At 63.3% G+C, this 13,775-nt stretch overlaps 1 protein-coding gene across 3 annotated transcripts in view; it reads right to left on the bottom strand.

Annotated features, from left to right (window-relative positions):
• Positions 1–657: 657 nt before the first annotated feature.
• The window catches only part of AATK (apoptosis associated tyrosine kinase), an 18,804-nt gene continuing 5,686 nt past the window's right edge, over positions 658–13,775 (bottom strand). For 2 of the 3 annotated variants that reach the window (XM_019542286.1, XM_019542285.1), the window contains exons 8-13: positions 13,566–13,687; positions 12,827–12,976; positions 9,060–12,438; positions 8,663–8,816; positions 7,098–7,334; positions 4,314–4,812 (exon numbers count right to left, since the gene is read on the bottom strand). In XM_019542286.1, coding sequence (XP_019397831.1) covers positions 4,688–4,812; positions 7,098–7,334; positions 8,663–8,816; positions 9,060–12,438; positions 12,827–12,976; positions 13,566–13,687 — 4,167 coding nt within the window. In that variant the 3' untranslated portion in view covers positions 4,314–4,687. Of the gene's footprint in view, positions 1,442–2,535; positions 2,653–3,243; positions 4,213–4,313; positions 4,813–7,097; positions 7,335–8,662; positions 8,817–9,059; positions 12,439–12,826; positions 12,977–13,565; positions 13,688–13,775 lie in introns of those variants that run through there. The other variant, XM_019542287.1, reaches the window with a different exon arrangement.

The following is a 13,775-nucleotide window of genomic DNA, read 5'->3' on the forward strand; positions in this document are numbered from 1 at the left end:
GGGGACAGCTCTATCCAGCCGCCTCCTTGCCTGCGCACAGACTGCCCCCCCACCCCACAAACCCCCCCGCCAGCACCGCCGGGGGGGGCGGGCTGGGCGCAGGCCTCTTAATTGCCAGCACACACGTGCAATGGTAATTTGCCATCTGCGGGCCAGGAAAGTGTGTGTGTGATCGGGGGCGGGGGGGGGAAACGACACTGGCAGCTTTAGGATGGAAAGGAGTGTGTGGAGGGGGGGGTCTTACACACACACACTGGCAGCTTTAGCACAGCGTGTGCATGTGTCTGTGGGGGAAGGTGCACACCGGCAGCTTTAGGGTGGCGTGGGGCTGTGCATTGGTGGGGCACATACTGGCAGCTTTAGCAAGATGTGTGCATGTGAACACGTGTGTGCACGGGGGGGGGTTGGAGCACGCACACATTGGCAGCTCCAGGACAGGCTGGCCTAAGGGTGGTGGGGGTGGGATCTAGCAGTGCTGCGGGGGGGTGTCATAGAGCAGCACCCTGGTCTGACTCTTCACTTGAGCGCCCCCCCCCCACCAAGTGATCACCCCCTGCGGAGCAGGGTTGGGCGCACCGCCTTTCCCTGCCACCTCCTCTAACCCTTTTTGACGGGGGAGTGAACGGGCCAGCCTTGCAGAGCAGGCCCATTTGGCCGGGGGGGGAGCTGGCAAGACCCACCCCCTGGAGAAAAAGGCCTGGGGCAGTATTAACTGCAGATGCTCCTATTCCTCCCAGCAAGCAGGCCGCCCTCCTCCCGCTCGGCCGAATCCCAGCAAGCGGCCTGGGTGCCAGAGCTGGGGCAAGGGGCAGTGCCCCGGGGGGGGGGGAACGACAGCCTGACTTCCCTGCCCCGTTACTGCTTAGAAAAGGCGCCTTGCACCGGAGCCAGGAGCAGCGCGAGCTGCCAAGGAAGATGGGGCAGGGTGGGTGAGGGGCGGCGCAGCACAACCGCCCCCAAGCCCCGGGGTCTCAGGGCTGGCACAGCAGCGGTGGCGATGGGAGCAGGGGGCTGTGCTACTTAGATCCACGCTCGTTACAGCCTCACTGCTGGGAGAACCGCGAAAGCCCATGTGGGAGTGATGGGTGCAAATGAAGATGCACTTGGTGCCTCAGACACCTGCCCTGGAGCCGAGCACGTTGTGCACCCGCAGCCGTGGGGCTGGGCATCGGTGTGGGCAGCACCGCAGGGCCCTCCGCCCCAGGGTGCAGAAGCATGAGGAAAATGGGGTCCCCCCTCCCCTCCAGCCCCTGCGGGCACTGCCCATCAGCGCCACGTGTGCCCGGGTGTGCGGGGAGCTTGGTGCAGAGCTCAGCAGCAGCCACCCCCATCCTGGGCTGTGCCCTGCTCCCACCCCCTGCCCGCAAGGCGATGCCACGCGGCCTGCAGACGAGAAGGCAGACGTTTGCTGTCCCCATTGGCCCAGGCAAGACAACAGCCCCTGAAATTAAAAGCGTGGAGTCAACGAGCGGGACCAGCAGCACGGCTCGAGCTACACAAGGACCTCGTAGGGAGGAGCACGGCCGCGGCCCGGACGTCCCCCTGTTCAGGTGCCGATGCTGCCCGGGTGGTGCCCCCACAATACCAGGTGCTGCCGGGGTGAGAGACACCTGCCTGTCCTTGCAGCGGCGGGATGGGCCGTGCCCTCGTCCAGCAGTGTCCCCAGGGGCAAGGGACAGGGAGCTGCTGATGTGCCTTTGCCAAGCACGTGGTTTGGGAGGGCCTAGCCTGCAACGCGCCTGCCTCGAGGGCTGGATGCTGCCCCTTTGGGGCCCTAGCACCCTGCCTTTTCTACAGCTCCGCAACCCAACTGCTCCGCGCCTGCCCCGTGCGGCTGGCCGGCCCCCTCCCACCAGCAGCTGGGCTTTGCCTGGAGAAGACGAGGGAGACTTCGGAGGTAGCCCCAGTGCAGAACAACTCCCACCCCGGCCAGAGAGCTGCATGTGTGCACAGGGCGCTGCCCAGCGGGGCACTGGGGACAGGACAGCAGGAGAGACGCCCAGGCTACAAATGCACACAGCAAACCCATCCAAAAAGCCCTGCTGGGAGGCAGCCCTAAGCCAGAACCCCTCCCTTCTCCCCGCCCCGCCATGCCTTGCAGTGGATGGAGCCAGGGGCCCAGCCGCGATGCCGGGGAGGGGCGAGGAGGAGGCTGCGCTGGAAGCTCGCCAGGACGGGGCGCAAGGCCAGCGAAGCCGGGGGCTGGGTGGAAGCAGGGAGGAGTGGAGGGGGGGTGGTTAAAGTGCTTCGCAGCCCCCCACGGTTGCAATCAATGCGCTCAGGCAGCAGCCGGCTGTGCTGCACCCTTGCAAAGAAGGGATCCGGGGGGGGCCATATTGTCCACACCGTCCCCCTCCCAAACACACAGCCGTGGCCAGGCCCAGCGTACTTTGGCACCAAGCAAAGGGGCCATCACCTGCCACGAGCAGCTCTGCCACGGAGCCCACCCTGGTCCCTCCGGCACGCACACGGCAGAGGCTGCAGGAGCCGGGGCCAGGGCCGGGGTGGAGGCGCGCGGGGAGGGCAATCGCTCACCTCGGGGTTTGGTCTATGGGCCACCAGCAGCCGCCCCGCCGCACAGCCCCCTCGACGGGCCGCAGCGCTCTCCCTCGGCCAGTCGCCGTCGCTCAGCGCTCGCTCCTAAGCCTCCGCCTACGGAGACAGCAGAACGGAAACAGCGAGCGCACTCGCCCCGTGTCCCAGCCGCCCCCGCCCCGCGCGGTGCTCTGGCGGCAGGGCGGCAGCATCACGCGCGCACGCGGCTCGTGGGCAGGTTCCTCGGGGGGAAACGGTGCAGGCGGGCGCGGCCCCCACGGAGCCGGCCCCCGGCCTTGCCCAACAGGCTCCGCGCCAAACCGCCCTCGCAGCCGCTGGCCCCCCCAGGCCAGACGTGGGAGTCTCGCAGGGGGCCGGCGGCGGCGTGGCGGCTAATGCCAGCACGTGGCTGGTGGAAGGGCTCACGCCAGCGCTGCGTGGCATTCGCTTTGCTGCCGCCACCAGCAGTGGCCTCACTGCTCAGATGGGGAGACTGAGGCAGAGAAGCCCCCAGCTTGTCCAAGGCCACTGAAGAGGTGGCGAGGCCCCTGGAGCTGGGGCCGAGGGCCCAGCCTGGGCCATGGGGGGCTCCCATCCCTCAGGGGGACGTGGTGGGGAGCTGTGCAGTGCGCAGGGGGAGACCCTCCACCCCGATCCAAGAGGGCGAGGTGAGCACGCTGCCCGGCTTGTGTCGCTGCCTGCTCTTACCCGCAGGCCCCGCTGTGGAGCCAAGGGCTGGGATCCAGACCCCCTCAGGGCTAGCGAAAGTCCTGGAAAAACACAGCAAAGTGCCACGAGTGCCTTCTGGTCACTGGCGATGAAGGCAGGGCACGCGAGGGCTTGGTGCACGTCCAGGCCCTTTCGCCAGCTTCCCTGCGTCTGTCCAAAGCCAAAGCGTGTGGCAGGGGCCAAACCTGCTTCTTCCCATCCTTGGCCCCGACGCTGAGCACTGCTGCGACCATCCTGAGCTCTCTTCTTCCAACCCAGTGCCAGGAGCAGGGGGTGAGTCTGGCAGTTACGAACACCCAGCGGGAAGGCGGAAAAACCAGCAGCACAGAAGAGTGGTGCCTTGGTACCAAGCAACAGCGTGCCGGCAGCCAGGGCAGCAGCAGCACGTGGTTGGGGTGGCGGGGGGGCACCCGCTCCTCACTACTGGCGTGAAAGCACACGAGTGCCAAGCTGACCGCGGGTCGGGGCCGACCGGACAGAACAAGACGGGGGGTCGGCACAGGGAGGCGAGGCTGGGCTCTTCTCAGGGAGCCGGTGAAGCGTGGGCTCTGCCGGGTGGCAAAATGGCCAAGCTGGGGAGTCAGCGATGTTAGCAAGGTCATGGCGCTACCCTTTAAATGCTATAATTTATATAGGTGTATGTACACGCACGCACGCCCACTTGCGCACACTCACACACACGCGCACACACACAGAGGCAGGCGCACAGTCTCCACCAACCACCGCGCCGCGGGGGCCGCCGGCAGCTGCTCCAGCAAGCAAAACCCTGCCCGTAAAATCTGCCTTAAAAAAAAACACATAGAGCAAGGTCCAGGAGTCCGTGGGCAAGGCCGAGCTCCTGGCCTCCATCTCCTCTCCGCAGCTCGGAGGTGGAAGCCGATGCTGGCGGGGGTGAATCCAACCGGCCCGGCGGGCGCGCTCACTCTCTGTCCCCGTCTTCGCTGCTACCTGCAACAGAGAGAGCGCGTGGAGAGGCTGAGCCTGGGGACGAGCCTCCTCCCCGTCTCGCGAGGAAACACGCAGCACCGGCGCAAGCCCAGAGCCATCGGGCCACTGTGGGCCCCTTCAAGCAGGCCCTGCCCGCCAAAACCCCCAACTGCTGGGCTAACCGAGCCAGCCTGGTGGTGGGCGCCTGCCTGAAACACCCCTGGGTTCAAGTTCCTGCTGCCCTGCTCACTTTCTGCTGCTTTCTTTTGGAAAGCCCTGGTGCCAGAGGTGGGGGAGCAGGGGGTGTGCCACGTATGCAGCCAAAACTCAGCTCTTCCCTCTGCCAAAGATAGCAGCTGCCCAGCCCAGCCAAGAGGCACAGAAGCAGGCATTCAACCCCTGGCTCTACCACTCTGCAGCAGGCCACCAAGCTCCTCCGAGCCGCAGGACTGCGTCCAGCTACCGGCTGGCTGTCACAGAGAGCCCAGGCCTTGGGCTACCCCCCGCCCCCAAGGGTCCTAGGTCCCACCCCCCACAGAAGACCCATAATCGTGCATAACGAAGCATGATCCTGAGCGATGCTAAGCTGCTGGTGGTGGCCACAAAAAACAGTGGAAGCTGCTGAAAAAAATGCTAAAAAATGGTGAAAATTTTGCATAATGACACATAATTATGCACAAGGAGGCATAGTTGATGAGCTGCAGGTGAAGGCCCTGAAATAAGTGAAAGGTTCTGCCAAAAGGCAAATAATGTGAAAATCCTGAATAACGGCATGGAGAGAAGCACAGTGAGGCATGACCACATGTAATGGTGCGCAACGATGCGCCCTGACTTGCATTGTGATGCAAAATGGTGCACAGCGATATATAGCGACACGTCACAACAACACATAATGACACATCGTGACATAGAACAATGCCTAATTGCACATATTGATGCCTGATGTTGAATAATGACAAGTTGCTGGAGATGACCATGTGAAAAGTGAATGTTTCGGAAAAAAAATGCCAAGTAATTGTGAAAAACCCAAATAACTGCCCGTAATGATGTGTAGTGATGGAGGATAATGTCTAACAATGCAGAATGGTGCATAACAAGGCATAACAATATGTAATGAGGCACAACGCTTGACGACACATAACGACGTATAATTGCACATAACGATGCATAATGTTGAAGACTGATGCGCTGTTGATGGCCATGAAAAAATGTGAATGGTTCTGAGAAAAAAAAGGCAAATAATTGGGAAAAGCCCGAATAATTGAGCCTAACAATGCCTAACAAGGCATAATGACACGTCATCTTGAATAATGACAAGTCACTGGTGATGGCCACAAACCGCAGTAGAGGCTTTTGGAAAAAATGTCAAAAAAGGGTGACAATCCCAAATAACGATGCCTAACGATGCACGGTGACACAAAACAGTGGATAATGGTGTGCAGCAAAGACTAATTGAACATAACGATGGATAACCACTAGTACTGATCCATTACTTTGCTGCTTGCAGGGACTAGCAATGGACAGGCACGACCAACAGCAAATACTGGATGACATGGAGCGATCGTGCAGAACAGCAGTTCCCAAACTGTGGGTCATGACCCCAAATGGGGTCAAAACATCAGCAGATGGAGTCATGGGGAGGGAGGTGTGGGTTGGGCGTGAGGGGCCACGCTGAGGAAATGGGGCCATAAATGGGATCGTGCTGAGGACAAAAGTTTGGGAAGCAGTGGTGCAGAACATCCAACCATCCATCACCAATAATACCAAATCACCGCAGATCACAAATACCGTGGGAAACGGCCACTCGCTCCCCGCGCTCTGAATCAGGGTGAGTAATTGTGAAGAAATGATGAATATGCCCAAATAAGTAAGCCCTGCGAATGCTGCCACAGTGAAGAAAGGGAGGAAGAGCTAGAACCCGGCACCAGGCAGCACGGAGGCTCCCCGCCAGGCTGCGAGGCAGAGTGCGGCTGGGATCTGAGGAACAGGCCTGGGGCCATGGCGAAGGACCCCCCAAAGGGACCGGGCTGCCAGCTGCCGTCCCCCCCGGTCAGTGTGGGGAGGCGTGAGTCCAGGCTGGGCAGGTGCAGGTTTTGCTAGGTGCAACGGGGCATCCTCGTGCGGGGAAAATGGGCAGGCTAAAGCACGAGACGCAACCATCCCAGCTCCTCGGCCACGAGGCAGAGACAGAGAGGGGGAAGCAGTGATTTGAGCCCAGGACCAGGACCGCTGCAGAACACCACCCCCAGCACTAGGCTCCCAGCAGGGAGCTGGACTAAGGCGCTCACATGCACTTGCATGTGTTTACACAGAGACAAACCCTCCAGCCCGTCACAAACTGGAGCTAGTGATGACTAGCGCGTGGGCATCTCTTTCTATATTAGCCCCCACACAGAACAGACACATTCGCTCTCCCCTACACTTCATTTATACTTTACCCATAGTGCCATGGTATGCGGGTAGCACACACTGGGCATGTCTACATGTGACGCCTTAATCCGCATTAGTCTAAGCTAATGGGCATGAAGGGTGCACGTCTACACCTGTGCACCCTTAGTAGGAAATAAAAATAGCAAATTTAGGCTATTCGCACATTAATGCACATGTAGACACGTTAAAGTGCATTAATGTTATGTCTGCAGGCTGACTTGGAATTAACTTTAGTCCCAAATCAGTCCACACACATACAGCATTAATGCGCTACACATGTAGACGCCGTCCTAAATCCATTTAGTCCTCATTAAGCTAATGTGCATTAAATTTAGGCACACCTAAATGCACATGTAGACACACCCACTGTGTACCAGCACACTTCCTGTGCCCAGGGGAATACGCTGCATTTGGGGTGGGAGGTCCGGCTGAACCCCATGGAGACAGGTACCCCAGCAGCCCAGCTCAGGACTCACCTCCTATGGACTCCATGTCCGAGTCGGAGACGTGCGTGATGGAGAATCTGGACACTGGGGCTGGCGAGACCGTGAACCGCGAGAGCTGGATGGGCAGCGCTTGCTTCTGGGCGGGGACCAGTGCGGGCAGGGGGGTGACAGCTGGGTCGGGCACCACCGTGGTCACTGTCAGTGAGGACATGAGGGACGACTTCACGGGCATGAGCGGAAAGTCATCGTCCCACTCAAATCCGCCACCTGGAACAAACCAGGGCCAGGAACCAGTCAACTGACCAGTCGAGTGATCTCATTTAAGTGGTTAATTAATTAACCACCGCTAATCTGACTGCAGTTCGAAACTGTGCAATATCCCACGGAGCCAAGAGCACCCTTGCAGAGGTGACATCCACCTTCTGCATCACGTCGTGGAGCAGAGAGAGGCAGTTTGCCATGTTGAAGTCCGGGCAGAGATGCACTTTATAGACCGACTGAACCAGATGGGTGCAGCCCTCCCACCCTTCTCACAGATGATGCTGTAGGGTAACGATGCACCTTACAGACCAACTGAATCAGAGCTTCATCCGCTTTCCTTAACCCCCTGCTTCAGAGGCTATGACAGGACGTGCAGATTTTGCCTGCTCTGTGCTGGTGCTTTCGTGGCATCCGATGCAGCGAGCGCCTGCTTCCCAAGCCGCTGCCTCCTGCCCGACTTCAGACCAGCTCGGCGACTACATCTCCAAGGGCAGACAGCACCTGCTGCCTCCTTAGCCCGCCTGCAATCTAAAACCGGGCTTCTGCCTTTTACAGCTGCTGCGCGGGCTTTATTTCTGTTCCATTTCAACAGTGTTTTCCCATTTGGTAACTCTCGGGCCGACCCCGGGGTTTCAGGATGAACTCCAAGGAAAGGAAGAACTGCTCGGCCTCAAACATCATCCACATTTACGCTTGCCCAACGCTGAGAGTTATAAACATCCACTACCATTTCATTTCATGGCTTCACAATAATAATTAATGAACTTGGTTTGCTATAAGTATTCAACCTACTAAAGATGAAAGTCTCTCTCTGCTCTTGTAATCAATTCATGCTTCAACTACTTGACCGGGACTTGCCAGCATTTGATCGATCAACCGACCACGTCTTTTTTTGACTGGTCAAACCACCAGCACCTGGTGCCCTTCCCACCTCCCCATGCCGGGCCTAGGTAGTAGTTCTCCAATGTGTTTTAGACTGGAGGCACCTCTCAGGAAACGCCAGCTCTTTGCTTTCCTTCATCTCTTGACTTCAGAAAAACACGACAGCAGTGGTTCTGCTGCAAAGACCATAGCAGGGCAGAACATTTATGGGCCTAGGGATCGCTAGGTGAAATCTCTGGGCTTCCTCTTGTCCATCGTGCACGCACCTAGCAGCGCTAATCTCGCACGGCACCCTGGAAAGGCTCTCGCAACGCCCTGGCTGAGAACCGCTGGCCTGGGGGAAGTGGTGGCAGGACAGAGAGGCCACCAGAGCCAGATGCATTTAGCGCCATGCAGCAGGGTCCCGTCCCCTCCCTCCCCAGCCTTTCCACCCTGCCCCGCTCAAGTCTTACTCTCTTCCGAGGCGTTCCCATCCGAGGAGTCGTCGGAGGCGTTTGCTCGGTCTGCCGGGCTCGGGGGGCCCGAACCGTCGTTCTGCACGGGCTGCGGCGAAGACTCGGCTGCCTCGGGGAAAGTCGGGTCGCCGAGGTCCCGCGTGGGGCTCTCCTGGACGTGGGAAGACAGAAACGGGGAAACCAGTCGCACCGGGCAGCCCCTTTCTCTCTGAAAAACATCCCGGGACATGGCACAGATCCCTTGCCTGCATCCCACGCAGCCTGCGACCGCCGGTTAGGAAGCGGGGGTGGCCACGTTGTTTGAGGGGCTGCAAGGTAAAAGACTGGAGTCCCCCCTCCCTCCCGGGGCAAGGGCCGTCTCTGCAAGGAGGCGCTGAGCGGGGCCAGGACCCACCTGGTCGAAGAGGTAGACGGTGACATCGTCGTAGAAGGACACGGCCTTCTTCTTGCGCTCCAGGTCGTCGCAGAAGGTCTCGGGCAGCGGGCCGGGCATCTTGAGGAGGCTGCGCAGGTTCCTGGCGCTGTGGCTCTCGGCCACCACGATGGGCACGGCCGCCGGCTCGTCCTCGCTCTCCTCGCTCTGCTCCTGGATGTTGTAACAGCGCAGCTCCTCGTCCGACTCGTCGCTGTCCTCCGTGTCCTCCTCCTCCTCCTCCGGCTCGTCCCGCCGTGGCTCCCGGGGGGGCTGCAGCGTGGAGAGGTCCAGAGACAGCTGGGGAGCCTGAGCGGGCGACGCGTCCTCCGCGGGGGCCGTGCTGGGGCATTTCTCTTGCGCTTCCCCTTCCAAAACGTGCTCCTGCTCCCCGGGATCGGAGCCGGGCACCACGACCGGCCCGGCGCCGGCCTCGGTGTCTCGCGCCCGCTCCGGCACGCGGCCGCCGACGCCAGGGCTTGGGGGAGCCGCGTCCTCTGGGCTCGTAACCACTGGAGACAGAAAGAAGACTTTGGATGGCACGGGCCCTGCGGGGAGGCGCTCACTTCCGTCTGCCTCTCTGGAGCCATCTGAGTCCAGCTCGGGGCCCGAGGCCCTGTCCTCGGCTTCGGCAGCAGCGCCCACCACGGGTGCTGGCGGCGAGGGGGAAGCCCCCGAAGCCAGGGCTTCCTTCGCAGCTGCAACATGTCCACCAGGAGCTTCAACCTCCGCGGGGGCCTCTGCAAGGCTGGCGGCTCCCTGCGAGCTCTCGGGGGTGTCGCAGGGGAGAGCGGTCTCCTCCCCGGTACCGCTCCGGCTCGCCGCGCTCCCCAAGTCCAGCTGGGAGCAGCCCCTCTCCTCCTCCTGGGCCTCAGACCCGTCGCTGTCCTCATCCTCCTTCGGGTACCGCTCCGCCTCCGCGTCGTAGTCGGAGAAGTAGGCAGAGTCGCGGTACGGGTTCTTCTCGCTCAGGCCGTGCAGCTCGGTGCCGAAGGACGAGGACAGCCGCATCTCCGAGGCCGCGTCGTCCCCTTCGCCCACGGGCGGCTTCCCCAGCGGGGCAAAGGCCTCCGGCTCCCGGGGTTCGTGCGGCTCCTTCAAGACGAACTCGGGGGACTCGTTGTTCTCAGTGTCGTAGCCGCTGTCCAGGGCCTTGGGCTGGCTGGCGGGGGCGTAAGCCGTGGGGCTGAAGACGTCGCAGGAGCTGGCGGTGGACGGGATGTCCAGCGATTCCAGGGAGTCCGGCGTCCCCACCTGCTTCTGCAGGGACTTGAAAGACGGGGCCATGTCCGCTCGCTCCACGTAGTCCCCGGAGAAGTCGGTGAAGATGCCGGAGGTGAGCTCCGTGGTGTCCTCGTCGCTGCCCTCATCCGTGTCGGGGAAGCTGGCGCTGGAGAACGTCTTATCCGGGGTCCGGTCCAGGTCGCTGGTCAGGCTCTTGCCGCTCTCCACGGTCACGTCTCTCGGGGCCTGGCTAGATGCCTCCGAGGCCTCCGAGGGGACGCGGGCGCAGTCGGAACCAGGCTCCCCCTCCGCTTGGGCAGGCGGGACAGTCCACTCCCCCACCCCCAGGGCAAGGGACGCTGCCTCGGCCAGCCCAGCCGGGCTCTCGGCGAGCTGGAGCGGTGCCCCCACCGCTGCGAGCACCGACTCCACCAGCCCCGGCAGCTCCATGGCCCTGGGCTGCAGCGTTGGGGCACGGCGGCCCCCCTCCTCTCTCTCAGCGGGCCTCGGCGCCACGCTGGCATCGTAGGCACCCGTCTGGGCCCCGGCTCCAGCCACCGGGTCAGCCGGGAGCTCCGCGCCCGAGGCACGTGGTGCGCTGGGGACGCCTGCCAGGGCCGTCGCGTCCGAGTCACCGCTTTCCTGGCCCAGGCAGTGCGGGGAGGGGGAGGAGGAGGAGGAGGAGGAGGTGGCCGAGGAGTCCTCCATGGTGGCCAGAGCCGCGTGCTCCACGGGGTCTGGCCGGAAGCCGCCGTCCTTGGCGAGGGGCTGGTCCCGCAGCGCCCTCCGGAAGCCCCTGAGCAGCGGGCTCCGGCGCTCCGGCGGGGAGTCCTCGAGCTCGGCCTCGTCCCGCGGCACCGAGCCCAGGGGCTCGGCCATGAGCCCCCGGAAGGTGATCATGTGGCGGTAGCACCAGCTGTCGTTGGCGGGGGGCTCGCAGGGCGGCGGGGCGCAGTTGCTGCTGTTGTTGTTGGCCGAGCTGTTGGAGGTCCAGTGCTGAGCCACGGGGCTCGCCTCCTCCAGGAAGGCCTCGTCCCCCGCCTGCTGGCTCCGGCGCCCGGGGCTGCCGCAGGGGCTCTCCTCGCCCAGCTCCAGCGTGACGCAGTCCGGCCTGGCGCCGGGGGTCCCGCCAGCTGTGCTCTGCCCCAAGTAGTCCAGCCGTCTGCCAGCCAGGTCAGGCTCTTCGTAGCGCCGGGGGCTGTAGGCACAGTTCACCGACGGCGAGACTCCCAGGGGGTCCTGGAAGATGCTCTTGCGGAAGCCGGGCACTGGCCATGCTTCGCTGGCGGCCTCCGGGGGCTCCTCCAGCAGGTACTGGTCGGTGCCGTCGCTCGGGGAGGGCTCGTAGTAGTGGCGCTCTTTGCCGCGGCTGGGGTAGGGGTAGTATTCGGCGTGCTCCCAGGAGCTCTCGCTGGGGGGCACGTGGCCCAGGAGGGGCTCCATGCTCAGGGAGACAGTGGGGCTGTTGTCCGAGTCGTACATGCCACCGCCGGCGTCCCCCTTGGCTTGCCAGCAGGGCGCCTTATCCGGGGAGCCGGCCTCGTAGTCGGGGCTGTAGGAGCACATGGTGTAGTCCAGCTCGGGGCCGCCCTCCGCGGGGCCCTCGATGCGGATGTAGTACTCGTTGCTGAGCGAGGGGCTGTGGGCACCCAGGATGGGCACCACGCCGGGCGTGTGCAGGCTCTGGCAGCCCTGCTGCTTGCACTCGTAGCAGGACGGCGAGACGCCGAGGCTGAGCCGCCCCACCGAGGTGGCCGGGTAGTACAGGTCCTGGTACTGGGCGGCGCTGCTGGGGCTCAGGGCCCCCGGAGGCGCCTGGAAGTGCTCAGCTTTAGTGTGCTCCCACTTGTACTCGAAGTTGAGGCCGTGGCTGGTCTCCATGACCGTCAGGATGTCGTCCCCGTCCGAGTGGAAGCCGTCGGCGGAGAACTGCTCCAGCAGCGGGAAGGACGAGACCTCGGCGCCGTGGTGGCTGGCGCTGCAGCTGCTGTTGGGCTTCATGGAGTTCCAGCGCTTCTCGAACTCCTCCTCCACCTCCGTGGCCCCCTTGGCGCACAGGTAGGAGAGCAGCAGGTGGACCTCCTCCGCCGTCGGGCGCTGCTCGGGCTGCAGCCAGCAGAACTGCATCACCTCGTACCTGCAAGAGCCCAGAGTCTGCGCCTGCCGCTGGCCGGAGGAGCCGGCGGGTCCAGGCCCTTCGCCTGCCCAGCTCACGCCCCGCCGCCCCCGGAGCCGGCCCGCACCCAGCCGGGGAGCAGGTGGCTAAGCACATGCCTGTGCCCACCCTGCTCTCTGCTCAGTGAGTCACCGCTCAGCCCCGCGCGTCCCACACGGCAGCAGACTGTGCTCATGCAGCTCCCTCCCGTGCCCCCGCCCGAGCGCAGGGGGAGAGGAGGGCTGGCGTGGGGAAGGAGTGGGGAAGGGGCAGCTCCGGGGAGCAAAAGGCATGTGGAAAGGCGCCACGTGGCAGCTGGTTCCTCCCCCCCCGCCCCTGCCCCCGTCAGAGCTGGCGGCACGCTCCTCACCAGCGCTCGGAGAGCGACAGCTTCAGCTGGGGCTTGGGCAGCTTGAGCTGCTGCTCCTTGATGGCGTAGGTGAGCACCTGCCGGTCCGAGTAGTGGTGGTAAGGCTGGCTGCCCAGCTCAAACAGCTCCCAGATGGTCACGCCCAGCGACCTGCGGAGTGCACGGGGTGGGGGAACCGGCGGGCATCAGGTCGGGAGGGGTCGCAGCCAGCAGCAGGGAGGGAAGCCCAAAGCAAGGATGGGTCTCGCCCCTGGCTCAGGCCAGTCGCAAGTGCAGGGTCGCCCAGGCGGTGCCAGTGTAACCGGGCCCAGCTGGTGCAAGCCAGCAGCCGTGCCAGAGACGCCCTGCAGCCAACTTCCCAGCACGTGTAGACAGCCCCACCGCCGTGGGGTCAGAGGCGCCAGGCCCCCTGAGCTGCAACTTGGCCTTCCTCCATGGGGTAATACCTGTATGCCCAGGTGCAGATCCAGGCCTGGTCCTCATAGACTGCCCTCCAAGGGCAGGTGTGCCCGGCCCCCCGTCCTGCCAGGCGCTGAGGCCACGTGGGGGACAGTGCCAGGCTCACCTTCCTCTGCAAGGGCTGAGTCCTGGCCCCACCACCTCCCCTTATGCACCAGACCACGAGGCAGTGACACATGCGGAGTCCGGGCACGACTCACTCGCACACGCCGGCCAGGGCACGCCTGAGTCAGCGGCCGGCAGCCAGCTCCACCCGAGCCCGCGGCGGGCGGGCGCTCACCAGATGTTGCTGGCCTTGGTCTGGTCGACGATGAGCAGGTTGCCGTGCACCTCGTCGATGAGCTCGGGCGCGATCCAGCGCAGCGGCACCCACAGCTGGTCGGCCGTCACGAAGTAGTCGTCCTGCCAAGTGTGCAGGGTCAGTATGAGAAGAGAACGTCAAACCTACGCGTGAGGGAACCGCGCGCCCCGGCGTCGCGGCAGACCCCCG

This window comes from Crocodylus porosus, unplaced genomic scaffold (assembly GCF_001723895.1).
Source record: "Crocodylus porosus isolate Cpor-Errol unplaced genomic scaffold, CroPor_comp1, whole genome shotgun sequence".
Lineage (NCBI taxonomy): Eukaryota > Metazoa > Chordata > Crocodylia > Crocodylidae > Crocodylus > Crocodylus porosus.